The 26902-nt window shown below is 36.2% G+C and overlaps 1 protein-coding gene across 3 annotated transcripts; it reads left to right on the top strand.

Moving 5' to 3' along the window:
- The first annotated feature begins 4 nt into the window (after positions 1–4).
- Positions 5–26415, top strand: INTS12 (integrator complex subunit 12). Of its 3 annotated transcripts, none has more exons than XM_027599627.2 (8): positions 74–146; positions 6650–6732; positions 8141–8305; positions 12317–12469; positions 14210–14397; positions 15851–16010; positions 21715–21861; positions 25694–26415. In XM_027599627.2, exons 3-8 carry the CDS (start codon positions 8150–8152, stop codon positions 26276–26278), a joined length of 1389 nt encoding a protein of 462 aa, XP_027455428.1. In that variant the 5' UTR covers positions 74–146; positions 6650–6732; positions 8141–8149; the 3' UTR covers positions 26279–26415. The 3 variants fall into 3 exon arrangements, with proteins under 3 accessions (XP_027455429.1, XP_027455428.1, XP_027455430.1); XM_027599629.2 differs by lacking the exon at positions 74–146 and adding an exon at positions 165–214; XM_027599628.2 differs by lacking the exon at positions 6650–6732 and having other exon boundaries at positions 5–146.
- The last annotated feature ends 487 nt before the right edge of the window (positions 26416–26902 follow it).

Below are 26902 nucleotides of genomic sequence, written 5' to 3'. Positions count from 1 at the left end.
ACGTCACTTCCTACCGTCGCACAGCCAAAAAGTTCCCCTCTTCACGCTGCTGCAGGAACCTTTGTTTCCCCTTACTGGGAGCCGGCTAGTTCCGGGAGCAGTTCGGAAGGGGCCTCCGGGAACGGACGGAGCAGCGGGGCGGAGCGGTGAGTTGTGACGAGCCAGCCGGCTCCCAGCCGCCTCTGGGAGGCTCGAGACCTCCGCGAGGGGCGAGGTGGGAGAGTAGTTGCGTGGGGTCTTAGTTTCCTCGCTCCTTATGGGGAAACCTCGTAATTTGCGGGCGGTTGCGTGCTCCAGGCTGACCGCTCTCTCCCTTCAGCGAGGGTTGTTTCCTCCTAGGGTGTTAAGGGCTAGGGCTTGTCGGCTGAGGCACGGCCCCAGGGACTAGGTCCCTGGAACCCTGTCTCGGACCTTTCTCGGAAGGTTTTGGCGACTTCTCTGTGCAGCTCCCTCTTTCCGCCTCTTATCTTCTCTCGGGCTCCCTCCTCAAAGACCTTACCCCGTGCTAGGCCTTCGGTGTCATGTTTTGATCAAAAGATTGGCATTCCATTTCTGAGCGTCTTCTGTCCCTTTTCAGCTTCTCTGTCACTTGGTTGATTTGGAATCCTGGAATCGTGGTTTTTCCGCTTCCCCTGCGTTTCCAGACGTGTCCCTAAGATTTCAGTGTAACCCAGGGCCAAGAATCCAGTAGAGGATTGAAATGGGCAGCATCTTGAAAAGGATTTTTATTGGAAGGGGTTGCAAGAGCTTTCAAAGACATAGAGGGCAAAGCTTTCTAGAGCCGTTATGACATGGCAACCCTAATATTGCACTCGGTGTGAATAGGTTCAGTTTCTTTTATCTTGTGCACGCACATGCAGATAGATGATCAACTTTGGACTTTTTTTTTTTTTTTTTAAGATTGGCATGTAGGGTGAGAAATGGGATCTAGGGCAAAGCATTATGAATATCCAATTTAGGTTGTTGAGATCACGGACGCCCCAGAAAGTGATGTTTAAACAAAACCTAGTTCATTCATTCAATATTTTTGAGAGCCTAATTTTTAAACACTAGATATATAACTAAATAAAATAAGCCCTTGCCCTCATAGAGTTACAATCTAGTGGGATTAATGAATTTAAGCCAGGTAAAGGATTGGGAAGAGAGTATTGCAGATAGGAACATAGTACAAATCTCTAGTATTGGAATTACATTGCTTTTCCTGTTGCTTTTTTGATGTTTGAGGGGTTTGGGGGGGCAGGAGGTGCAGGGAAGGTGGGTTTGAGTTTCTTATTGCTCTTTGCAAAGGGATTTTGTAAATGGTCAGAATTGTGAAGAAGGAGGGAAAAGACCATTATACTTTGAACCCTAATCACCAGCAAAGTGATAGTCAAAAAGATAAATATAGACTCCTCCCCCCTTAAAGTACTCAGTTTTATAGGGAATATAACACTTTAAAAAAAAAAAGTATGGTTCAGAGTAGAAAGTCCTAGTACCACAAGAAAGCACTATATGAGATATCGTAGGAGGGAGAGATTATTAGTAGTATTTGGGGTCGAAAAGGACACACCATTGGTGAATAGAATCCTCATGAGAAATAATATTTGAACATAGAATTTGGACATCTAAAAATGAGTAAAAAGCTTCCCAGAGAGAAGAGTAAGTAGAGGTGTCAAGGCCAGCTAATGGCTCTGTTGTAAGGAAAATCTATATGAAGATTAAAGTTTTTGTGCCAGTTAAGGAGTCTTTTTAAATGGTAGGTGAAGAAATTGGGCTTTATTTTGAAGACAGTAGGAAGTTTTAATTTTTGAGCAAGAAAATGAAAAAGAAAGAAAAATGTGGGGAACATTAATATGACAACAGTGTTGAAGTCAAGGAGAATAACTAGATTATTGCTATAATAAAATTTATAAAGACATGAATTTGAGTAGTAGCAGTGGGAGTGAAAAATGGAACAAATGTGAGAAATGTTACAGAGTCAGAATCCATAGGGAAGGCCTGCTGATTGCTTGGTAATAAGGAATAAGAGAGGCCTCTGTGAGGGAAGGATGTAGGCCTCAGGCTGGAATAGCGGAGAGTGTGTCATTCATTGAAAAAAGTGCAGGACAAGGAACTTTTGGGGGAAGGTATTCATAATCTCAGTTTTAGTCTTAACTGAATTTGAGATACCATTAGGGCAACCAGGTAGACATATCTACTAAGCAATTGGAAATGTGGGATTTGAGCTTAAGTGAGATTGGAGTGGTGATAAACACGAAAGCATCTGCCTAGAGGTGATAGTTAAAAACATGATACATAGATGATAACCAAGGGAGAATTGGATGCAGAACTAAAGAAGATAGACAAGGACAGATACTTGGGCAATACCAAGAATGACAGAGCTGAGAGGATGAACCAGAGTAAGAGTAGTCAGAGATAGAAGAAGAAAACCAGAAAAGCTGAGTGTAATAGAAATCAAGGAGGAGAAAGTTTTTGAAAGAGGAAGTGAATAATATGTGTTCACTTGGCCAGCATTTAATGAATACCTGCTACCTGCCAGGCACTCTGCTAGGTACACGGTTAACAGCAGTAGTAAGATCAATCCAGTGCTGGTTGTCATGGAATTTACATTCTAGTGAGACAGACACTGTTTACATAATTAGCAGTGTAGTAGCTATTACAAATAAGTGCAGGATGTTTGGGGACCATGTAACAGTAAGATTTCTTATTTTGTTGGGGGAATGTAAAAAAAAAAAAACTACTGAGATATAAAGGATGAATAAGATGGGTATGGGACACTTTCTACTAAAGTGCTGAGGTGAAAAAGAATATAATAACTTGAAAGACTTGAACTAAGTTATGTGGCTACAATAGAGAGTGGGAATAGCCTGAGATATTAGGTAACATTTAATGAGTGTACTCTGTGCCAGGTACTCTTGCAACTACTTTACATGTATTACCAGACCTTATAGGGCATTAGAAACCTTAAGGATCTTGTTCTTGAACCTTTGGACAGAGAGAAGTGAAAAGACCATTTAACCAAGTGAGTGATATAGAAAGACGTGGAGGGGGACAGGAGTGGTTGTGGGAAGACTGATTAAGCTATTATGGTGGGCCAGAAAATGGATGATGGTAGCTTGGTCTAGGGTGGTGGTAGTAAGGATTGAAAAAGGTAGATGAATTTGAGATATATTTATGTGGTTTGGTGATTGCATGGGGCAGCAGTGGTGGGAGAGGAATTAGGAGGACTTAAAGCTGATACTCACGTTCTGGCTGGAGCAATGGGATGAGTATCATATGAGGAAGGGAATGCTCAAGATCTGGTTGGGAGACAAAAGAAGAGGTTTTGAGTGGTCTGTTAGGCACATGTTGAATAGGAGACACCAGCGAGATAGCCAAGTCAAGCTGGCTGTTGGATCTTGGAAGAGATGGGTGGGCTGGAGAGATAAATTTATAATCAGCGGCAAAAGGGTGTAGATCAAATTGTCTAGGACAGTAATTCTCAAACTTTAGAGTGGATCAGAATCAGCTAGAAGGTTTAATACAGATTTCTGGGCTCACTCGCAGAGTTTTTTCTTCAGTTGATCTGTGATCTGTGCTGCTGATCCAGACGTCACATTTTGAGAAGGTGTAGAATGGGGCAAGAAGAGACCCAGAACCTAACCTTGAGGAACTCATTTATGTTGAAGTGGAACAGGAACCTACAAAAAGACTAAGAAAGAAGTAGGAGGAAAAAACAATGTTTGTTTTATTTACCTAAAGCTAGGAATACTCTGGTGAGAACATGGAATGGTGGGACAAAGGCCAGATTGCAGGAAATGCAGCATAAATAGAAGAATGAAGAAAGGGAGCATAGAATGAGGATGACTTTCTGAGGAAGTTTTGCTATGAAATGAAGAAGGCAGGATGCAAGAGCCTTGAATATATCCAAGTGTTAATGAAAAGATGCTGGTAGGAAGAAAGAGGCTGTGGGAGTGGGCAGTGGAGAAGACATAGTAAATAATCCATAGCTCAAGGTCCAGATGGAGAAGGAAAAGGTAAGATCCAGGTACAGGTAGCATTACACGGAGAGCCATCTTTTCATTTATCAAGTGGGAAAAAGGGAAGGATGGGTGCAGGTAAGTTTGTGGATGTAGTCACAAGAAGTTGATTTGGTGATTCTCTGACAGCTTCTGTTTTCTCTGTGAAGTCAGGAAGGACATCTACTGAGATAGGGTAGCAGTTTCAAGGAAAATGGACAAAGTGTAACTGGTCTTGGCAGAAAGTGGGGAAGTGAGTTGACAAGAGAAGCATGATAGGATTGCTAAATTGTGTGGAGTGCCTAGATGAGATTGGTGACTCCGAAGATACAGTGTGTGTATTCCTCTCAGCTGCACTTAAGAGTTTGGGTGTAGGCCAGGAGAAGGTAAATAGGATGGATGGCTACAAAGTAGATGAAACTACAGGACTGTAGGACAAGGGTGCTTAGGAAAGAGAGTCTTTGAAAGGCTGGACCATGGAATATAAGCTGGAAAGGAAGTAAAATGACAGGCTGCAAATAAGAATGAGTAAGAGATGGAGAAGAGATCATTGTTTAGTAGTGGAAATTTCTGTGGTATATGCATTTGCCATAGATGATTCCTACTATGAGCTAAGAATTCACCACATTCCTAGGTCACTGACATTTTTTAAAGTAGTAAATACTAATTTTCTGACATCCTTTTTTTTTAAAGCAATACCTAGATTTTAAATTAAACCTACATTTAAAGCACTGTTTCTTTCATGTATCTGTATCTGTGTGTACACACACACACACACACACACACACACACACACACACACACACACACACACACACACACACCCCTAGGACTTCGTTTTCTAGAATCCTCAGTAAGAATGGTATGGCTCTTTTCCAGTCTGTTTTGATCATGGATTTTGGAATATACAGGGAAGGATTGTATAAAAGTAACATAATTTGGTATAACTCCAGGAAAATATTTTTGGAAATTATAAAGGAAGTAAATTGATAAATTAGTTGCTGACCTCTTTAAGGACGTCAGTGGATGAAGAATAAATTTTACTATGTGTGCATTTGCCAGTAAGAAAGAAGAATAGAAGCCAGAGAAGGCAATAGAAAAGGGGTGAAGAAAAGTAAGATAGAAAACTAAAATACAAAGGATAAAACACATAACTATGAGTGTTTTATATTAGACCCATCTACTGTTTTCTCTTTGATGAGGGGGAAAAAGTTGGAGCAAGGAGGTGCCAATAAGGAGAAAGCAGAGGGAACGATGAATTGGAGCCTTCTATAAATTCAAAGTGCAGGTGGAATGGAAGGAAAGAAATGGGGCAAAAACCAACCAAACAGAAAACCCAAAAGGGTGGTTGACCTGGTACCCTGAAGAGGTTTCTGGGTCAAAACAGTGGAAGAGATAGAATGATGGGAGATTATAGTCAAAATGTAGAATAGTTGTGGCTAGTTTCAAGCTTCAGTGGCTGAAGATGAAGTCCCTTGGGGTTGAAGATTTAAGTAAGAGTGCAGGAAGCTGGAGATCATCAATCTAGATGCAATTTTAGCATTGCCAAAGATGAAGGTGGGGAGGAGGAAGAAGATGAGCATGGTTCCATACTTTATCAACCTTGAAGGTGCAGGTGTGGATTTCAAGAGAAGATGCTGATGAATGGTGGTCATGGAATGTTTTTCCAAAAGCAGCAATATGGAATAAGATCTCCGTAGACCTTTTTGCTCTTTAAATAGGAAGTCAAAGGAACACCATGTGGGAGATAGTGGTAAAAAGGTGATGTCATGGGGAAAGAGTAAAGAGATAAAGGAGCGCTTAAGAAAAAACGTAGAAAACATAGGGGAATATATTGGTAATGAGTGGGGGCTAGGAGACAATGGGCAGCTAGCAATGACGTTAATGTGGAGAGAGAGAAGGACTGAGCTGAAAGTACTGGAGGGCTTTTTAAGGGAAAGGTAGTTTGTACCTTAAAGCAGCCTTGATGTATACATAATAGGGAAAGGGAAACTAGAAGTTGCTAGATAGACTAAAGCAGTGGTCTCCAGATTTGTCTCATTATTCCATGAGTGTAAAATTGAGCACACTTCCATATATGTTAGTTATCAATTATATGCATACACTACTGTCATTCTATATATTAATAGCTTATTTTTTAATAAAAATTAAAAAGAAATTCTTATATTTTTTCCCTATATTCCACTATGAAAACCACTGGGCTAGAGGAAAAGTAATTTAGGGCATGGGTACAAAGCCTGTTCAGTTTTATAATTGCAGGATCGTATAAGAACTGACTCCAAGGTTCCAGTTGAAACGTTGGTATTGATAACATGACTTCTATGGTCTTATCATCTAGGTGCTGACTCTTGTCCCCTAATTTGTAATGCAGACCTTTTATTGGTGATTATGGACTTACATAACAATAAATATTTTGCTTCTGGTTTTCAGCATAGAAATTTCAAGTAATGGTTTTTCTAGTATATTAAAAGAATTCTTTTCAGTATTAACCCTTTGGCCAGTCTCATAAAAGAAATAGTTTTGAATAAGTAAATACTATGCTTGTTAGCTATAAAAAGCTACATCAATAAAGTGATTAGACTGTATTCCCCTTGAGCACTCAGGAGGAATGGCAGGTTTATTCTTTTCATTGTGGAAATTTCAATGAGGAACTCTTTTCTCTTTCTATATAGATGATATATGGAATAATACCATCTTATGAAGTGACAGAGGTTGCTTCTCACTTTTCATTAAATTACTAATACAGCTGTTTGAGGTAGGTTATTTTCCTATTAGTATTGGCTTTTGGATTCATGAATGATTCACATATTTGAGTAGAGCGCAGAATTTGACAATAATTCCAAGGCTATCAGAAAAGTATCTAATACTTTCTTGAAAACTTAAAAAAAAAAAAAAAAAAAGCCTAAGGGTGTGTGTGTGTTTCCTGTCAAAGTTGGAGAGGGATTGGGGAGAAGTAGATGGGTAAGGAACAAACAAAATTCCTTTCAGTCTGAACTTTCATATGCCAAGATTCAACCTACAGCAAGTTTTAATGGTTTTATAAACCCCTGAAAATGAGAGATTACCGTGGAATTGCTGACAGATCCTTAACTCTAACACTGCAAGTGTGTTGCATTATTACAATATTAACCTCAAGGATAGAAGACAACTTCAAGCCCTACAATATTGATCAAAGGATTGAACACAAAGTATACACTTTTATTTTAATAATTCCTTGCCTGGAGAAGTATTTGAAAAAGTGACACAAGAAGTAGAACCAAATGATAGCATTGATATTAGCTGAAAACAAAACTTTTTTTTAATGTTTGGAATTTCATAAGCCTTTGATGTACGTCTTCACTATATTTTAAGCTCCTAATGACACAGAGCATTATCGTAGGCCCTGTGGGAGAGATTTTATATTATGTATGTATGTGTATATATTTTTTATAGTAACTATGGCACCATTCCTCAGAGACCTTGCTTTTTAAAAATAAGTTAATGCATGAGATACCACAATCTAAATGTGATCCAATAAGATTATCATTAGTATGTTTTCTGAGGCATTAAACGTTGGAGCTGAGGACTAAGGAGATAAAAAGAAAATATAATTGAGGTAAAAGCTGCAGCACCAAAAGCTGCAGCACCTTTATAGCTCATTGCTTGATGCTTCCTCTAAACCATTGCCCTCCTGTGACACCTCACCCCCCAAAATCTTTTTTTTTTTTTTTTTTTTGGGCGGTAGAAATAAGGTTTGAGAGAAGAAATTTTGGATGTATTATATATATATATATATATATATATATATATATATATGATATATAGTAAACCTGACCTAAACACATCAAATTCTTGTATATTGAACTGTAAGTGTATATTTTAAAACAGAGTTAGGAAGGGGCTCTGTGGCAGGGAGGAGCTTAGCAGGATTTAAAATTTAGCCATGGATATGGATACATACAAAACTGATAACGTTCTTGCTTCAGGGGAAAAGAATTTGGTAGGAATAACAAAGAAACTTACTTTTTTCTTTAATAACCTTTTACACATTTCAGATTTTGTATCATGGGCACAGTATTACCTATTATAAACAAAAGAACAAAATAGATAAACTTTAACATAGATAACTGTTCATTGTCTCTAAATTAACCACCCCCCCCCCCCCCCGCTTCTTTTTTCTTCAGGTGTTTGCAATGGCTGCTACTGTGAACTTGGAACTTGATCCCATTTTTTTGAAAGCACTAGGCTTCTTACATTCAAAGAGTAAGGATTCTGCAGAAAAGCTGAAGGCACTACTTGATGAATCTTTGGCTCGGGGCATTGATTCAAGTTACCGTCCATCTCAGAAGGTACCTATATGAATAAAAAGCTTTGGGGGGAGTTTTGTAAGGCCTGTAGTAGAATGGTGTTAATATTTAGACCATCTCAAAACAATCTCCCTGCCATAATAATCTTTCCTTAAGGCATGAAGAAATTATATTCTTTAGTGTTCTTTTCTTCCTTCATGCTTTCAGAGAACTGTTACATTACATAGAAAAGTTAGCTGGGTGGGAGGGATATTCTGTTCTTCTACTTCATGTGTAGAGAAACCCACTTATTTATGATTTAATTTCTAATTCTTTATGATCGAAACATTTTTTAAGCTCTTGGATGAAACCATAACTTGTAATTATTCTCTAATGTTTCATGAAGTAAAAGGACAGGGATTTTGCAGTGAAGTGGATTGAATATGGGAAGGATAATTTAAGGGAAAAGAGAGGTGTGAATGAACTATGAGAACTGTGTGGCTCCAACTTTGATAATAACAAAGCAGCCAAACAACTTTATGTGAAAAGAATATACATTTTGGAACCAAACCTTTAAATCCCAGCTTATCTCTTGTTAGTCGTGTGGTAATAGATATTATATCCTGAACATTTATTGTGTTTAGGGTACTTTCCTGCATGGTGTATGTATATAATTAATTTTAATTGTGATAATCATCCTTTGAAATAGGTATTATTTATTTTCATTTAAAAATAAGGAAACTGATGGGTGTCTGGGTGGCTCAGTCAATTAAGCATCTGACTTCGGCTCAGGTCATGATCCCAGGGTTCTGGGATCGAGCTCCACACGGGGCTGTCCGGGCTCAGCGGGGAGTCTGCTTGTCCCTCTGTCCCTCCCTCTGCTCGTGCTCTCTCTCTCAATAAATAAATAAAATCTTTAAAAAATAATAAAAAAATAAGGAAACTGGGGTGTGTAGCAACTTCATTTCAGCATTTCAGCCAGCCTCTATTTCTTTATTAGTAAAATGGAGATAATAAAAATTACCTTGCAAAATTGTGAAAATTAACCAAAGGTAAAGTATGTAAGTCACCTACTGTAGTATCTAGCTGGTACATAATAGGCTTTTCGTGAATGGCAGCTCTTGTTATATTCTGTAATACCTGATACATTCTTTCAAACCTTTCTAAAACTCTAGAGCCCTGAAACTCCCAAGTCACCCAGGTCTTTAGACCTAGATACCAAACTGAGGGAAGACAGAACTACATCACTCACTCAGTCTAATCCACAATCTCAAACTAAAGACAGGCCCAAATCCCAGACTCAGTAGCCAAGTCCCAGACCCAGTGCTTAAGTAAACAGTGGTATTTTGCCCCCAGTCTTCTTTCAACACAAACTCTCATATTCTCAAGCCCTTTTACTGTGTTTTGAATAATAGTGCCAGTGTGTCCTTGTTTCTTCTACCATCCGCATTCTGGTAGGTTCAGTGAGTTCAAACTGACCAAATTATACAACTCTCCAGAATATACTAGTAAGTTTATTCTGCTCTGAATATTGATACTATCCCAATAGGAAAAATCTATTATTACTAAAGAAGCAGTACTGTATTTTGAGATTCTAAAACAGAAGGAAGTTCATCTATTAAAGTACATGAAAAATTTGTTTTGATTAAAAAGCCTCCTGCCCTTAGATTTCTAACTGGAGTTACTTCTATTGATCAACCTAGAGAATATACTCTGTTAGGTATTTAAAAAGTATAGATTCACTTAATTGTAGCCTTTAGCTGTCCATTTCCATCTCTAGAGTGAGAATCACCTGGAGGCAGTGGTATGCTTATATATATATATATATTTTTTTTTTTAAGATTTTATTTACTTATTTGGCAGAGAGAGAGAGAGAGAGCACAAGCAGGGGGAACAGAAGAGGGAGAGGGAGAAGCAGGCTCGAGCCCGATGCGGGGCTCAATCCCAGGATCCTGAGATCATGACCTAAGCCGAAGGCAGATGCTTAACCACCTGAGCCACCCAGACGCCCCGGCAGTGGTATGCTTATAAACATTAACAACTGGCTCTCCAAATGTAGTATCAACATAAAAATTAGTTGATATTTCATTTACATCATTAAATAAGTCAAATGTGAAATAATGAATTCAGAGGTGCCTGGGTGGCTCAGTCTGTTAAGCATTGATCAAAATCAGCTCTTGATCTCAGCTCAGGTCTTGATTTCAGGGTTATGAGTTCAAGCCTTGTGTTGGGCTCCATGCTGGGCATGGAGTCTGCTTATAGAAAAGAAAAACAAATAATGAATTTAGAACTTAACTCATCCTTCAGTGACTTGTAACTCTTTTGCTGAATTAGATAATAGTTTTCAAATGCTGCAAGATTATGTTTTTTGGGTATTTATGTTAGAGACACAATACACTTTTAAGTTTAATCTGTTTTACCAACACTTTTTCCATCACTTTCCCAAGGCTACACGAGTGGTCAACAAACTTTCTGTAAAGTATCAAATAGTAAATGTTTTAGGTTTTGTGGGCCACATGGTCTCTGTCACAAAGATCTAATTCTGCCATGGTAGCATGAACACGCCACAGGTTATACATAAATGAGTGAGTATAACTGTGTCCTAATGTAACTTTATTCATAAAAAACAGGCAATAAGGCCAAATTTGGCCTCTAGGCCTCAGTTTTCCAACACCTGGTCTAGACAGTCGGCACAATAAATCAAGTGTAACTACCAATAAGTCTAAAGCCCCGTTCTTTATCCCTTCCCCATTTCTTCCTCTTTAGAGGTTACCACTGTTCCGAAGCTAATGTATATCATTCCTGTTTGTATTTTTATACATTTATGTGTTACCACAAAAAAGTAGCTGCACTCAGACGTTCTAGTTTATTTAGAATGGGAGGAAATGCCCTCCTTTTTTGCAGGGTGATTCCAAGGAGCTATCATTTACGTAAACTTGTTATACTATTAGCAGTAGATAGCAAGTATAAATATCAGCAAAGTGGTAATATAAGACAAGGAGGAAAATATAACACGGAGACTGAAAATATTTGCAAATCAATTATCTGATAAAGGAGTTGTATCCAGAACCTATGAATAACTTTTTAGACTCAGTAATAAAACAAACAACTCCGTTTTTTAAAAAGGGCAAAAAATTTTAAGGAACACTTTACCAAAGAAGATATATGTATAGCAGATAAGCACTTGAAAAACTGTTCAACATCATTAAACATTAGGAAAATGGAAATTGAATCCACAGTGATATACCACTATATACCTATTGCAATGTCTAAAATTAAAAAAATTAGCCAAACCAATGTTGATGAGGATGCGAAGGAGCTGGGACTCTCATATACTCCCGGTGGAAATATAAAATGGTATACTGCTTTGGACAGTGGTTTGATAGTTTCATACACCTACCATACGATCCAGCCATTTTACTCCTAGACATTAATTCTAGAGAAATGAAAGTAAATGTCCACACAAAGATTTGTGCATGAATGGTCATAATAGCTTTATTTGTAATAGCCCCAAACTATAAACAAATATCCACCAATAGATAAATGAATAAACAAATGGTATCTCCATTCGATAGAATATAATTCAGCAATATACGGAATGAACTGTTGATATATTCAACAACCTGAGTCAATCTTAAAATAAATAGGCTGAGTGAAAGAAGACAGAAAAAAAGAGTATATACTGTATGATTTTGTTCATATAAATTTCTAGGAAATGTAAACTAATTTATAGTTACAGAAAGCAGGTCAGTGTTTGCCTGACGATAGTGGGGGACATAGTTTCTCTAGGGTATATACCTCTAAGAGTAATTATAGTGGGCCACAGGGAAACTTTGGGGGATGATGGATATGTTCTTTATATTGATTGTAGTGATGGTTTCATGTGAAAATTACCGATTTTACACTTTATACAGTTTGTGTATCAATTATTTCTCAAATCTTTTTAAAGAAATGGATGTTACATTGGTCCAAACATTTCTTAATTTTTAACTAAAAATTGTTTATATTTATGATCTACTTTTTACAATTTGTTAGAACATTTAACTACAAGTATCTTTTTATTTCATCTTTTAGGATGTGGAGCCACCCAAAATTTCAAGCACAAAAACTATTTCTGTTAAGCAAGAGCCCAAAACATCATCCAGTCTTCCTTCTGGCAATAGTAATGGCAAAGCCCTCACAACTGAAAAAGTAAAGAAGGAAGCTGAAAAGAGACCAGCTGATAAAGTAAGAATTAATTTAATCTGCCTTTAAAAAGAGTAAATCAGTTATGCTTATAGGCAGGAACAATGTTTCTTTTTGTGCTCACTTCTTTTACATAATAGTAGGTAAAGTATATAATAATTACTAGTAAACATATTTTGATAATTATAGATGTTGATTTTTTGAAAAGTGAGTAAAATTTAGAAACATTTAACCATTTACTGAAGTCATTATCAATACATATTTGAACCCTAGGGGGATGTACTAATTTAAAGTATAAACTTTAATCCATAACTTAAATATTCTAGATGGAACAGTTGTTGAGAAGAAAAGACAGGAGAGAATAAAGATGCAAGTGACTAAACATGAAATTTGTTACAGTATGGTGTGTACCTTAACAGAGCGACAGATAATTTTTGGATTGCCTATTTTGAATGATTTTTGCACATAGTTAATTATTAAGATTTTAGCACTTAGTAAAAAATACATTAAAAAAATCTTTAGTAATTCTTGCCCTCAAGGTAGAGTATTTTAATCTCATATGTTTTCGTACTTTTTCTAAATATTGGCTATTCATAAACTATATAGTATTTTCTGTGCTTTCAAGTTTATATAAATGGGTATCATACTGTACATGTATATCTTTTGGCAAATTACTTTATCATCTCTCAGGAAATCTACTTTTGAAATTCACCTGTGTTGATAACATGAAGATGCGAATATTGCTTTCAGCTACCATATAATACTTATTCAGTGAATAAATCAGTTTATCCATTCCCCTGCTGATGAGCAATTAGCTTATTTCTCCTTTTTTTCTATAACAATGGAGCTTCAGTGAGCTGCTTTAAAGGTAAATTTGTGCACATGGTGATAGTTTCTATAGGAGGTATATCTATAAATAGATGTAATAGGATAGGTACATCTTCAATATTACTAGACATTGCCAAGTTACTATCCGAAGTGCATATACCAAATTTGTACTCTCGCCAATAAAGTATAAAAATTGCAAATTCTCCATGTCTTATCAGACTTTTTAATTGTTGCAAATCTGACAGGTATGTGTGTAACATTTATATCTTAAAGAGAGGAGCCAAAATTTGCTTTGAAGCAAATATAGCAGTGTCTGGATGACTGGGAGATGGTTTGTTATTTACTTCTTTTCAATATATTTCAAATATCAGTAGTTTAAGATTTTATTTATTTGAGAGAGAGAGAGAGAGAGAAAACACAAGTGGGCAGAGATGAGAGGGAGAGGCAGACTCCCCACTGAGCAGGGATCCCCATGTTGGCTTGATCCCAGGACCCAGGATCATGACATGAGCCAAAGGCATACACTTAACCACCTGAGCCCCCCAGGTACCCCAAATATTGTAGTTTATAATTTAAAATATTTAAGATAAAAACTAGCCTTAAAAATAGCCTTTTTAGTGCTGTGGCTTCTCATTTCAAAGCATCTGATAGGAGAACAAAATATAGTTTTTATATAAGTAAGTGCATTGAACCAGAATTCTTTAATGGGTAAAAGAATACAAAGACAGATAGATATATGCTAAAGTGTTCTTTTTTCTACCTTGCTGGTTTCTTGTATTGATTATGAATTTATTATAAATCTTCTACAGATCTTTAGTGTTTAGAACTGTCCCTAACTATGTCAAAATATCTGTCAAGTGGACTTGGTCATTGCAAGTGTCCATCTTATCCATCTCTCCGTGATTTAAGGTTTATTCTGACATGTTACTTTCTGATTGTCTGCTATTTTTATAGATGAAATCAGACATCACAGAAGGAGTTGATATTCCAAAGAAACCTAGATTGGAGAAACCAGAGACACGGTCCTCTCCCATTACCGTCCAAACTAGCAAGGATTTAGCTATGACTGATCTTTCCAGTTTTGAGGAGACTAGTGCTGATGATTTTGCCATGGAGATGGGATTGGCCTGTGTTGTTTGTAGGTAAGTTGTACCTTTCTGTGGAAAGATTCTTTTGTTTTTGTAAAGAGCAAACAAAAGGAAAAAAAAGACCAATTGTTTGATGTTTATATTTTGTTTTTATAATTTGGAGGTGGGTAGGAGATAAGTAGATTATTCTCTATGAGATGCCCCTATAGCAATTTAACATCTTGAAAATTATCAAATATTTTGTCTTCCTCACTGTGGCATCTTTAATCTGTTATGTCATAGTAACATTTTCTGCATTCCTGGGTTCTAGAGGGAAAGCTATTATTGCTTTATTCTTTAGTAAAGAAGAATTTGTTCAGCAGATTAATTCTTTTCTTATTAAGAAGTCTGTGTTGCTTTTTTTTCTTTGAATTGTTGATAGTACTTATAAAGTAGATTGTTATACACAATTTTCTAAGCACCCTTACATCTTTTCCTACAAATAATGGAGAAAAAAATGAATGGATTTTATAGGTTGTTCTGAGCATTGTTATAAAACATGGATACATAATTATAAAAACATGGATAATTTTGCTTATTAGAAGATGCATTGTAGAAATCAGAAAAACAATTTTAAACTGCTTGATGCAAGGGGCTATATTTTTAATTGTTAATGACTTGTACTGTCTAACACAAAAGATTACCATCTTTGTTGCTGTTTTCTTCATGAAAATGTTAGATTCTGGTGCATTGGGACTGAGTAAATAACCGTAAGCTTTTGTGAACCTTACAGAGAATGAGTTAATGTACTTCTGAATAGGATCATTTGTTACAGCTTCATTGTTTTCACATATATTTATTTCAGCCTTTATCTACCATGAAGTTTATAATTTTTAACTAAGAAATAAATGGTAAAGTAATAATGGAAAGAGAGCTAGTAACTTTAACCCTCCATTTGGAGACTTATGATAGTCTAAGGCTGTGGTGATTGCTTTTTGAATTTATATTTTCTTGATACACAGTTTGCTACATTCTATTCAGTTGATAATACATATACTTATTGAACAACCTTATCTGCACAGTAATATGCTAAACACTCTAGATAATTAGGTCCTATTTCTACCTTCATGCATAAGTCAATTTAAATATATAGGCAACTTACTTTAATGAACTTATGTATTAATGAAGAAGACAGAACAATGTGTAGGTAACAAATATAAAGGAATTTAATAGAAGTGTAGAGAAAATGTTATGAGACTGTTGCAGCACTAACCAAAGTCTACTCCCTTCTGGGAGAAAGAAAAAAATTATAATGAGAAATGGCTAGGAGAATATAGCCAAATTCAGTTACTAGGGCACCCTACATTCATTCATGCTTGAGCAGGCTACATGTTAGAGTTTGTTATTTTGCTGTTTGGTTGTCTGGGTGTTTCCCTCTTTTATATATCACGTTTACCAAAACAACCCTAAAATGGCTTTAAATTGTTGCATTCAAATAAGTGCAGTTTTTAATGGTATATTTCCTTAGGCAAATGACGGTAGCATCCGGCAATCAATTAGTAGAATGTCAGGAGTGCCATAATCTCTACCACCAAGATTGCCATAAGCCCCAGGTGACAGACAAGGAAGTGAATGACCCTCGTCTTGTGTGGTATTGTGCTCGATGTACCAGACAAATGAAAAGAATGGTAGGAATCATTTTTTTTCTCTATTTTAAACAGTCTCTGTCATTTTTTTGTTGATAGGTGCTTTTCAAAAGAAAATTTGAATATTTAAGGTACTGAAAAAATAAATTACATATACTGATTATTTAAATGTTTGTATATATAGTGTACATGTATGATTTATGTATCTATGCCTAAAGACTAGACCATATTATATCCATTTTTCTCTGTTGAGCTTTTAGCTTATTCTGCTATAGATAAACAGGATTAGAGACCCACAAAATATGAATATTCTTTACTAGTATGTCACTGTATTTATAAACATTTAGAAATACCATAAAACACTGTGGGAAATGGTGAGATACAAAGCCCTAGTCTTTGGTGAGTCTGGTAAGGACATATTGAAAATGCTTATTCCTGAGTAGGCTTAAACCATCAATTCACAAACTATGTACAGAAGCATTATTTGCATATGCATGTCTGTCTTTCCATCTGTGTTTCTCATTTTTTTTTTACTATGTTCAGTTAGCCACTGTATAGTACATAATTAGTTTTTGATGTAGTGTTCAGTGATTCATTAGTTAAGTATAACACCCAGTGCTCATTACAGCATGTGCCCTCCTCAATACCCATGACCCTGTTACCCCCTCCCCCTCCCTCCTCCCCTCTGAAACCCCCAGATTGTTTCTCGGGGTCCATAGTCTCTCATGGTTCATCTCCCTCTCTGATTTCTCCCCTTTTGGATTTCCCTCCATTCCCCTATTGTCCTCTGTGCTGTTTGTTTATGTTCCACATTTGAGTGAAACCATATGATAATTGTCTTTCTCTGCTTGACTTAACATAACCCCCTCCAGTTCCATCCATGTCGATGCAAATGGGTGGATATTCATCGTTTCTGATAGCTGAATAATATTCCATTGTGTATATGTACCACATCTTCTTTATCCATTCATCTGTTGAAGGGCACCTCGGCTCCTTCCACAGTTTGGCTATTGTGGACATTGCTGCTATGAACATTAGAGTGCACGTGCCCCTTCTTTTCACCACGTCTGTATCTTTGGGGTAAATACCTAGTAGTGAGTGCAATTGCTGGGTCGTAGGGTAGCTCTATTCTTAACATCTCGAGGAACCTCCATACTGTTTTCCAGAGTGGCTGCACCAACTTGCATTTCCACCAACAGTGTAAGAGGGTTCCCCTTTCTCCACATCTTCTCCAACATTTGTTGTTTCCTGTTTTGTTAATTTTTGCCATTCTAACTGGTGTAAAGTGGTATCTCATTGTGGTTTTGATTTGTATTTCCCTGATGGCTAGTGATGTTGATCATTTTTTTCATCCGTGTTTCTCAATTCCTCAGTCTGTCCTTCTCATTGTCTTCAAGTGAACATTTATCTCATTTTCCCAGCGTACTTTCTCTTTTTACGGCTTGCTAATATAACTGCCTTTAACATCATACTGCAATGTGTTTTCACTTGTTATATTGGATAGTTTTGTAACTTTTTCTCATTTAAAAAGCAGATAAATAAACTTCATCATTTTCCTTTAAAGAAATCAAGAAATTGTTATTTACTTTAGTGACTTATTCACTTCTCTCCTTCCTCCCCTGCCTTAGATTAGGGTCTCTTGATAGAAGAGTTTTCACATCTGTTAACCAAATACATTTCTACATAGACTTTTCTGGCCAAATACATTTTTTTAAAGGCAGAAGTACGTAGTTAAAAGTAAAAATTCAAGGTACCTATTTTACTTTTCAATCAGTTAAATTAGAAATAGGAAATGTTTTTATTACTATGAAAATTAGTAAAATTTCAATAGTGTGTATATTTTCAGTTTGTAACAGGGACTTTCTGTGACAAGGTATAATTTTTTCTGCTCAGTTTGATTTTTATTTAGTTTATTGTTTAAACCAGTCTTCCAGGACCTCAACCAAATGATTATGGGTGAGCAATATAGTACATTCCACAGCACTGACAGAAGTAGTCACTAAGAATTGATAATAATAAAAATAAGTAATTTGTGACCGTAATCTTTCTTTAGTTTATCTTCAAAGATTTTTTAAATTGTTATTTTATTGTAAGTCTCAATAAAGTAAGCACTGTTCTCTTCAAAATATTTTCTCCTCCATTTTTTGTGACCGTTTATACCAAATCTATGTTGATGGTTCTAGTCCTTTTTCCAGAATGAACTTTGGCAGCTGACCAGATATCTTACAGTAACTCTAAGTTCAACATCTTTAAAATTAAAATTGTTTTCGGGCGCCTGGGTGGCTCAGTTGGTTAAGCGACTGCCTTCGGCTCAGGTCATGATCCTGGAGTCCAGGGATCGAATCCCGCATCGGGCTCCCTGCTCAGCGGGGAGTCTGCTTCTCCCTCTGACCCTCTTCCCTCTCGTGCTATCTCTCATTCTCTCTCTCAAATAAATAAAATCTTTAAAAAATAATAATAAAAAAAAATTAAATTAAAATTGTTTTCTTCTCCCTTCAGTTTTTTCTCCCGGTTGCCTGAACTAGAAAACATTATCCTTGTTGCCTCTCTTAATTCTATATCCCTTTGTTTACCAAATTTGCTAGTTCTACCTCTTACACATTTCTCAAATCTGTTCATTTTGCCCTTACTACCCTGTTCCACTAATTGTTATTGCTTTAGCCCCTTAAGAATTCTCCTTGTTTCTGGGGCACCTAGGTGGTTCAGTAGGTTAAACATCCGACTCTTGACCTTGGCTCAGGTCTTGATTTCAGGGTTGTGAGTTTAAGCCCTGTGTTGGGCTCCAAAAAATGACAAAAAAAAAAAAAAAAAAAAGAAGAAGTCTCCTTGCTTCCTTTCAATGTGCCTTTCTCACTTCAATGAAAACATTTAGAATTATTCCTCTAAAATTTTTATCTGATTTTATCCACTTAAATATGCCCAGTGGCTCTCCATTACTTATATAATGAGGTTATACTCATTAGGGGAATATATGGATCTTCTCTCTTTGACCCAAGTCTGTCTTTGTATTCGTCTCTCCCATCACTTCACCATATACACCCATACACTCTGGCCATGCCAGACTAAGTGTATCATTTCTTGAATATGTGGTGAACTTTCTTGTTCCCATATGTCCTGCTTCTCAGCTTTTTTTTTCATCTGCGATATCTTTTATCTGCTTTACAAATTAAATGTGTAATTCATTTATCAGTAAGACCACGTCTCATCCATTGGCATAGCACCAGAGCAGAGCACAGGACTGTGTAGAACACGTCCTACTTTCTGTTGTTCTCCGTTTAAGGTATGTAAAATGGAGGAAGTGTGGATTAGTACCAGACAGACATTAGTACATACATTAGTTCAATCCATGTGTCCAAGAGTCAAAGTATGAATGGAGAGCCATGACTAATGTTAAAACATGAGTAGAATTCACCGAGAGTAGACTCAGAGGAATACCAAAAGGCAGGATCTGAAGTGAGCCTGAAGATCAGGATCCAAAAAACACAAAATTTAACGAGAGTAGGGAGTTTGGAAATAGTGCGGGTACTAAATTTAGTCATTCTAACTACAGTTGTTTTCAATACAGTTCTGATATGTGCATTGGTTATTGCTCCAAGGTATCTCAGAGATACTATTAATGGCATTTTATATCCCCATTCTTCTCACACTGATTTTTCTAACTAGGGCAGGTTCGGCAGTACACATTAGTATAGGAAGACCTAGTTAAGAATGTGGTAGTGTGGCAGGCTCCAAGATCATTCTTCAGTTCTATAATGTTCTCTTTACCAGGTAATGGGTTTTGCCCCAGCACTAAGTCAGAGACTCCTATGACTTATTGCAGTGGTTTTCAATCTAAGGTGATAACATACCTACTCAGCAGCGTTTAGAAATACGTGCTATTTTTGATTGCTGTCATACTAGCAATTATTGTCTTGAGTGGGAGATTTCATACATTCTGCAATGTAGTCACCCAGTGAAAAATTATATACCTTTGTTGGGCAGAACCAAGGCAGTGATAATATCCAAATCCCAAAACTAGTATTACCAGCAAAGGACCAAGTGTTCTGGGTATTTTTTACTCAACTCGTAATATGGCTTGGTGATGTAGAAGAAGCAGAAGATCCAAACATGATCTTCTAGGCAAAGGCCCTTTCTTGGCTTCATTGTAAGGAATCTTCATCTGCTGACGCCATGTAAGTTAAGCCAGTCTTCAGAGTCTAACCTCTGAAATAGTAGATGTGTGTTGAAGGAAGTGTAAGATTGAAAGCCATGGTTATGGAACCATGTATTTCTGATTTACTCTGAGGGCTATATTCTCATAACATGGTTTTGCAGTGGAGGATAAGATGGTCCTCCTTTCCTGTTGGTAAGAGATATTTTACCACAGGTAGTCTTCTAGCATCCTTAATAATATTCTTGATCTGAATGTTTCTTTGTAAGTGATGTTTGAAAGTAGGTATACTTTCATATGGAAAACGTGTAATACAAAAAATGGGTTGAATTGAAACTTAAGGACCAAAATTATATAGTACCGCAAACCGTAGCACAAGAAGATTGCACAAGAAAGTCCAGACAAAAAGACTGCGTTGAAATTTCCAAAAATGGGAACAGATTATTAATAAATTTCCTGATAAAGTCCTGCATGGTCTTATTAGGATTGTCAAAGACAGTGGACTGGCTGGGAGCATCTTTCCTCATCCAGTATGTATGGGTTCTTCCAGATTCAGTTTTCATATGCTATATAAATGATGGTGTTGAATAAATAAAAACTATTACCGTCCACACTTAACATGTGCCAGACACTATACTAGACATTTATGTAATCATAATTCATCCTCATAACCCACCTTAGAAACAGGTGGTCTTATCCCCATTTTGCAGATGAAGAGAATGACGATTTTAGAGATTTACGTATTTTACCTGTGGTAACATAGCTAAGGAAGTAGTTGAGCTGAGTTTTAATCCTGTATCTGTTTGACTCCAAAAACTGTGCTTTCAAACACTGCACTATACTGTTTATGTAGTTATGCTTATTTACCTGGAAAACACTAATAATCTGAAAAATGATTAGAGTTCAGAAGAGAATACAAACTTATAAAATAAAGGAAAACACTCAATTATTGGTCAAAATAAAACTGAAAATGCTTATAAAGGAACAGTGGATACAGATTCCTCTTTAATAACATAGAAAATTGTATTTGTGGACTTTCTCAAAGAGTTTAGCATGCCTACTTCTGCAGTGTGGAAAACGTCAAAAGGATACATCATTTGTCACCAATAGTTTTTTATCCACATTTGGTATTTGAAATCATATAATTGATCTGAACTACCTTTTAACTCACCCTCAGTTACTTAGGGATTTGTACCTGAACATCAAGAAGAAAACTCCTAAGTCTTTGACCAACCATAATAAATAAATGCACTCATTACAAGTAAAATTAACTGGTTGCAAATAATTTGTGATTTTCCTTTTTTAAAAGAAACAGTTTGGTTTGTCTTGTTAAAATGTATTTAATCAACCTAATCTGCATGATTTCTAAAGCTTAATATTATCTTTACTGTTTAGAAATGAATAAAATTTGTAAAACCATTCATAGGATGATAAAAATAATTTGTTCAAGAATCTATATTTTCAGTGTCACCACAATATTTTTTAAATGTTCAACTGTATTTCAGTTTGACGAGGAGTCCGTGACAGATTTTTATTGTCTTTTGTTGTGCATTCATTTAAGATTTTGTATCTAATTTAATCCACTGATTTTTACAGGCTCAAAAAACTCAGAAACCACCACAGAAACCAGCCCCCACAGTTGTTTCTGTAGCTCCAGCTGTCAAAGATCCATTGGTCAAGAAACCAGAAACTAAACTCAAACAAGAGACAGCTTTTCTAGCATTTAAGAGAACAGAGGTCAAGGTACAGTACATTCCATTTTTATCTAAGATAGGATTTTAATTTAGTTGACTCAAAAATACTTACTTGAAAAAAATATTGATGAGGAACTTTATATACTAAATGGCCATACGTTGGGAAGAGACTGCATTACTCTTACCATTAGATAGAAAGGGAACATTTATGTAATTATTTAATATCTAACTCTGCTATTTCTCTTTTTGTCACAATTAGGAAAGATTATCTGTAAGCGTTCCAGGGTGATATTCTTTACCATTTCTATGTAGTCAGACACTTATCTCCAATCGGGAATTTTGTTTAAATTCTAAATAACTCTACCCTCAGTAGCAGCAATTTTGCTTCTCACATAACTTGTGCTGATTGGCCTTGTAGCATTTTTTTCTCTCTGCTTATTGGCTATTGAAGAAGTTTTCTTCTTTTGTCTTATTTTTTTCCTTCATTATCATGAACTTTCATGGCCCTACTTCTTATACAAAAGGACCAGATTATCTAGTGAAAGTGTCACCTTTCTCATTCTTAGTTTTGCATCCTTGAAATCACACTACATTATTATTAATATCTGGCATTTTGATATCATGAATAAAACATTTTTCTAATCTAATTTTATAACAAAAACAATATTTTTACTGAGTTACACATTCCAGTTTTAAACAGAGTACTAAAGATGGTAGAAAAAATATTAGACCCAAATTCTCAAAGATTGATCCCAGAAAACTCTAGATATTACCCTGTCCTAGTGACTATAAGTAGCAAAGTTCAAGAACCTTGCTGTGATGATAAAGAATATGAATGTAAAGGAGTGCCTGGGTGGTCCAGTTGGTTAAGCATCCAACTCTTGATTTCGGTTCAGGTCCTGATCTCAGGGTTGTGGGAATGAGTCCTGCACCGGGCTCTGTGCTCAGCGAGAAGTCTGATCTAGATTCTCGCTCTCCCTCTCTCTTACTGTCTCTCAAATAAATAAATCTACAAAAAAAAAAAAAAAAAGATTGTGAATGTAAAGTACTCTGAGAAAGATACTGGTAATTTTATTTGCAGATCATTTTAAACTTAATTTGCCAGGGAAGAGTTAATATCCAAAGGATATCCATATTTGCCATATAAAAACTTAGCAAGTTGGAATAGAGGGAAGAATAATTTATTGAAAGTATTTAGAGTTGCTGTATTTTATACTTAAATCTCTTTTAAGTAGATTATTATACCAACTTGTTACTACTAAAGTTTAATTTTAAGAAATCCAACATGAAATCATTTTATGGAAACTAAGTTAAGGCCTTGGCTGTCATGTTTATTCTGATTTAGAAATTTTGATGTTTTTATGATGAAACTGAACACATTTTTACTATGGAAAAAATTGTTTCCTTTCACATATTAAAAAGCAAATAGCTTTCTAACTAGGATAATGGGCAAGAAAATATTAATAGTTAAAAATTGAGAAATAGCTGAGAAATTTATTATCTATACTGAAATACTAAGAAATCACTTGGTCTCCATTGTTTGTGTTATTTTACTTTTTCGTGTCCTAATAGTATTATAAGCCATCTGTCATTCTGTTGAAAAGCAATACCAGGAACAGCAAGCCATTAAACTAAAATGCTGTACACACAGAACTTGCTTTCTGTTTGTACTTCTTAAGTGTTGGTCTTTTTACTTCCTTCAGATGGGTTTTCTTTTGTAAAGTTTGTTGAAAGATCATTTAGCCATATGGCAGACAGTTTTATGTTTAATAGAAAATGAAAAAAATTAGATCTTTCATAACTGAAAATTAAAAGTTCACTACACTTCTGTCCTTTTTGCTTCATTTAACTTTTTCTCATTACCTGTGTGCATTCCTCTAGGAATTTATAACTTATGTGTGGTTTATCTTCTCTGAATAACCTTATGAGAGAGTTACTAGATGATGTTACTGTAAAAAAAAAAAATTCTAATTTTCAGAGTATGTGAACAAAAATCTGGACTTTTCCTCTTATGAAATAAATATCTCAGCACTCTATTCTGATTACTGTTCACATTGGTTAAAAATGTTTATGCAGGGGCGCCTGAGTGGCTCAGTTGGTTAAGTGGCTGACTCTTGATTTCAGCTCAGGTCATGATCTCAGGGTCCTGAGATCAAGCCCTGCATTGGGCTCCGCACTCATCAAGGAGTCTGCTTGAGGTTTCTCCCTCTCCTTCTGCCCCTCCCCCTCTTTCTGTCTCTCTTCTCTCTCTCTCTAAAATAAATAAATAGGGGCGCCTGAGTGGTTCAGTTGGTTAAGTGTCTGCCTTCGGCTCAGGTCCTGGGATCGAGCCCCACATCAGGCTCTCTGCTCAGCGGCGAGTCTGCTTCTTCCTCTTCCTTTCCCTCTGTGATCTCTCTCACTCTTGCTCTCTCAAATAAATAAATAAAATATTTTAAAAATAAATAAAATAAATTTTTTAAAATGTTTACATGCCAACAGTATTGAAAGCTACTTTCTGTTTTTACCAACTCTCCCAGAGTTCAGGTCTGAATACTGAACTGCATGTATTTTAGACATGGTAATTACCATACTTTTAAGTAAAATACTATTTGTAAGATTTAATCTTTTACCTCTATGTAAATTAAACACTTTTGTGAATCTTAAGAATATAAAGGTAGAAAGAGTGCTGGTGAGAAGTTCAATTTATAATTAATTTGAACAAAACATAATTTTGCCTAATGTGAAGGTGAAAAAAATTTGTTCTCATGTGAATAAAAGCAATATTTATTTGTATAATGACATTGGTATCACTGTTGCTTTTGACTGGCCGAGGAAGTTAATTAGAAAAACTAAGGTGTTATATCTTTAAGAAATTCATCTGGGAGTGAGTTAGGCCTACTTAAAATGTCACTGTGCAGCTTATGAGGCAATTGATAAAATCCTTTATACAGAAGCAGGGATCTCTTGTGTGATAGTTTAATAGAAACCTTAAACAAATTGTGAAAATAAAGTTATGAAACCTTTTTTTTTTAATATTTTATTTATTTATTAGAGAGAGAGAGAGAGAGAGAGACAGAGTGAGCACAAGGAGGGGGAGTGGCAGGCAGAGGCAGAGGGAAAAGCAGGCTCCCCACAGAGAAGGGGGAGCCTGATGTGGGACTTGATCCCAGCACTCCGGGATCATGACCTGAGCCGAAGGCAGTTGCTTAACCAACTGAGCCACCCAGGTGCCCGAAACCTTTTTAATATATCAACAGAGCTGTACAATTCCAAATAGTTAACATTGCACATCTGTATATACTTTGCACTGCAGGAGCTATTTGCTCAAAATTTTTTTAAAAAATGGATTGAGAATCTGACACATTCATTCACTCAATAAATAATTATCACATGAATCTGTTTATCTCAGACATCTTCTAAATGTCCTGGGTACAAGTATTTTTGTCCATTAAGAGTGGATTCTATCTTTGAAATGATCCACAAGCCATTTGGAGCAAGGTGTAAAGAATTAGGTGCTTTACTGAACTAGATAATACCTTTTTGGTTGAATAACAAGTTAAAGTGTTAAATCTGATTTTCTGAGAGAGCTTGTAACTGAATCTGAAAGCAATTCCCAAAAAGGAATTTCATACATTTCTTTTTTTGGAATCATTAGAACAAGAATATGACATCCCAGAATTTCTGCTTTGGAAGTGATAGCATCCATTAGCTATGGATAAGTGTTATTGTTTGTGTTTTTTCAGATCAGTTTCATAAGAACTTAATTTTGGTGGTGTGATTTAAATTTTCCAAGTCATTACTTTTGTATAAAAAGTCCAATTCAACTTGTTATATATTTAAGATATTATATTGTTAATTACATTTGGCTCTGAAGCAATATTTATCTTATTTTTTTTTAGACCTCCACGGCTATTTCAGGAAATTCTTCTAGTACCAGTGTTTCCTCTTCAGTAACTAGTGGCCTAACTGGATGGGCAGCTTTTGCAGCTAAAACTTCCTCTGCTGGTCCATCAACAACAAAATTGAGTTCAACAACCCAAAACAACAGTGGGAAACCTGCTACCTCATCAACTAACCAGAAGCCTGTGGGTTTAACTGGTCTGGCGACATCATCTAAAGGTGGAATAGGTTCCAAAATAGGTTCCAGTAACAGCACTGCACCCACTGTACCATTGAAACCACCTCCACCTCTAACTTTGGGCAAAACGGGCCTTAGTCGCTCCGTTAGTTGTGACAATGTTAGCAAAGTGGGTCTTCCTAGTCCAAGTAGTTTAGTTCCAGGAAACACCAGCCAGCTCAGTGGGAATGGAAATAGTGGAACATCAGGGCCTAGTGGAAGTACCACTAGCAAAACCACTTCAGAATCAAGCAGCTCTCCATCAGCATCCCTTAAAGGTCCAACTTCACAAGAATCACAGCTCAATGCCATGAAGCGATTACAGATGGTCAAGAAGAAAGCTGCCCAGAAGAAACTCAAGAAGTAATGTGGCCAAGTAGCTTTTTGTATCACATTACCCTAAAATTTTATTATTAGGACATAAACTGTAATATACTATAATTTAATAAAAATCTTCACAATGAAATTTCTATTATTTCTTACCTTAAAATGCTAAATGTTTTAAGCAAAATTTGAAAATCTTTTTTTTTTTTTTAAACTTATTTATTTATTTGACAGAGAGAGACACAGCAAGGGAGGGAACACAAGCAGGGGGAGTGGGAGAGGGAGAAGCAGGCTTCCCGCTGAGCAGGGAGTCCAACGCGCGGCTCGATCCCAGGACCCTGAGATCATGACCTGAGCCGAAGGCAGATGCTTAATGGCTGAGCCACCCAGGTGCCCCAAAATATGGATATCTTTTAAGATTTTAATCTTGTAAGTCTGTATAACATTTTTATTTTAACAGTTTCCGTAGTGTTTGAAAATGATTAAAATTATTAATTCTTGATGAGAACTTCTGGAATCCCAAGAGACTGGTAGCATACATGACTTTTTAAAAAAACAAATAGTTCATCTTCTAGTAAAGCCCCAAGAATTAATCCTACTGAATAAGGTGCCTTACAAGGTGGCAGGAATGACCCAATATAAAGTTTTCTGCTTTCTCCCCAATATT

The sequence above is a fragment of the Zalophus californianus genome, chromosome 2, assembly GCF_009762305.2.
Source record: "Zalophus californianus isolate mZalCal1 chromosome 2, mZalCal1.pri.v2, whole genome shotgun sequence".
In the NCBI taxonomy this organism is placed as follows: Eukaryota; Metazoa; Chordata; class Mammalia; order Carnivora; family Otariidae; genus Zalophus; species Zalophus californianus.
This window is presented reverse-complemented; position numbering and strand designations above follow the sequence as displayed.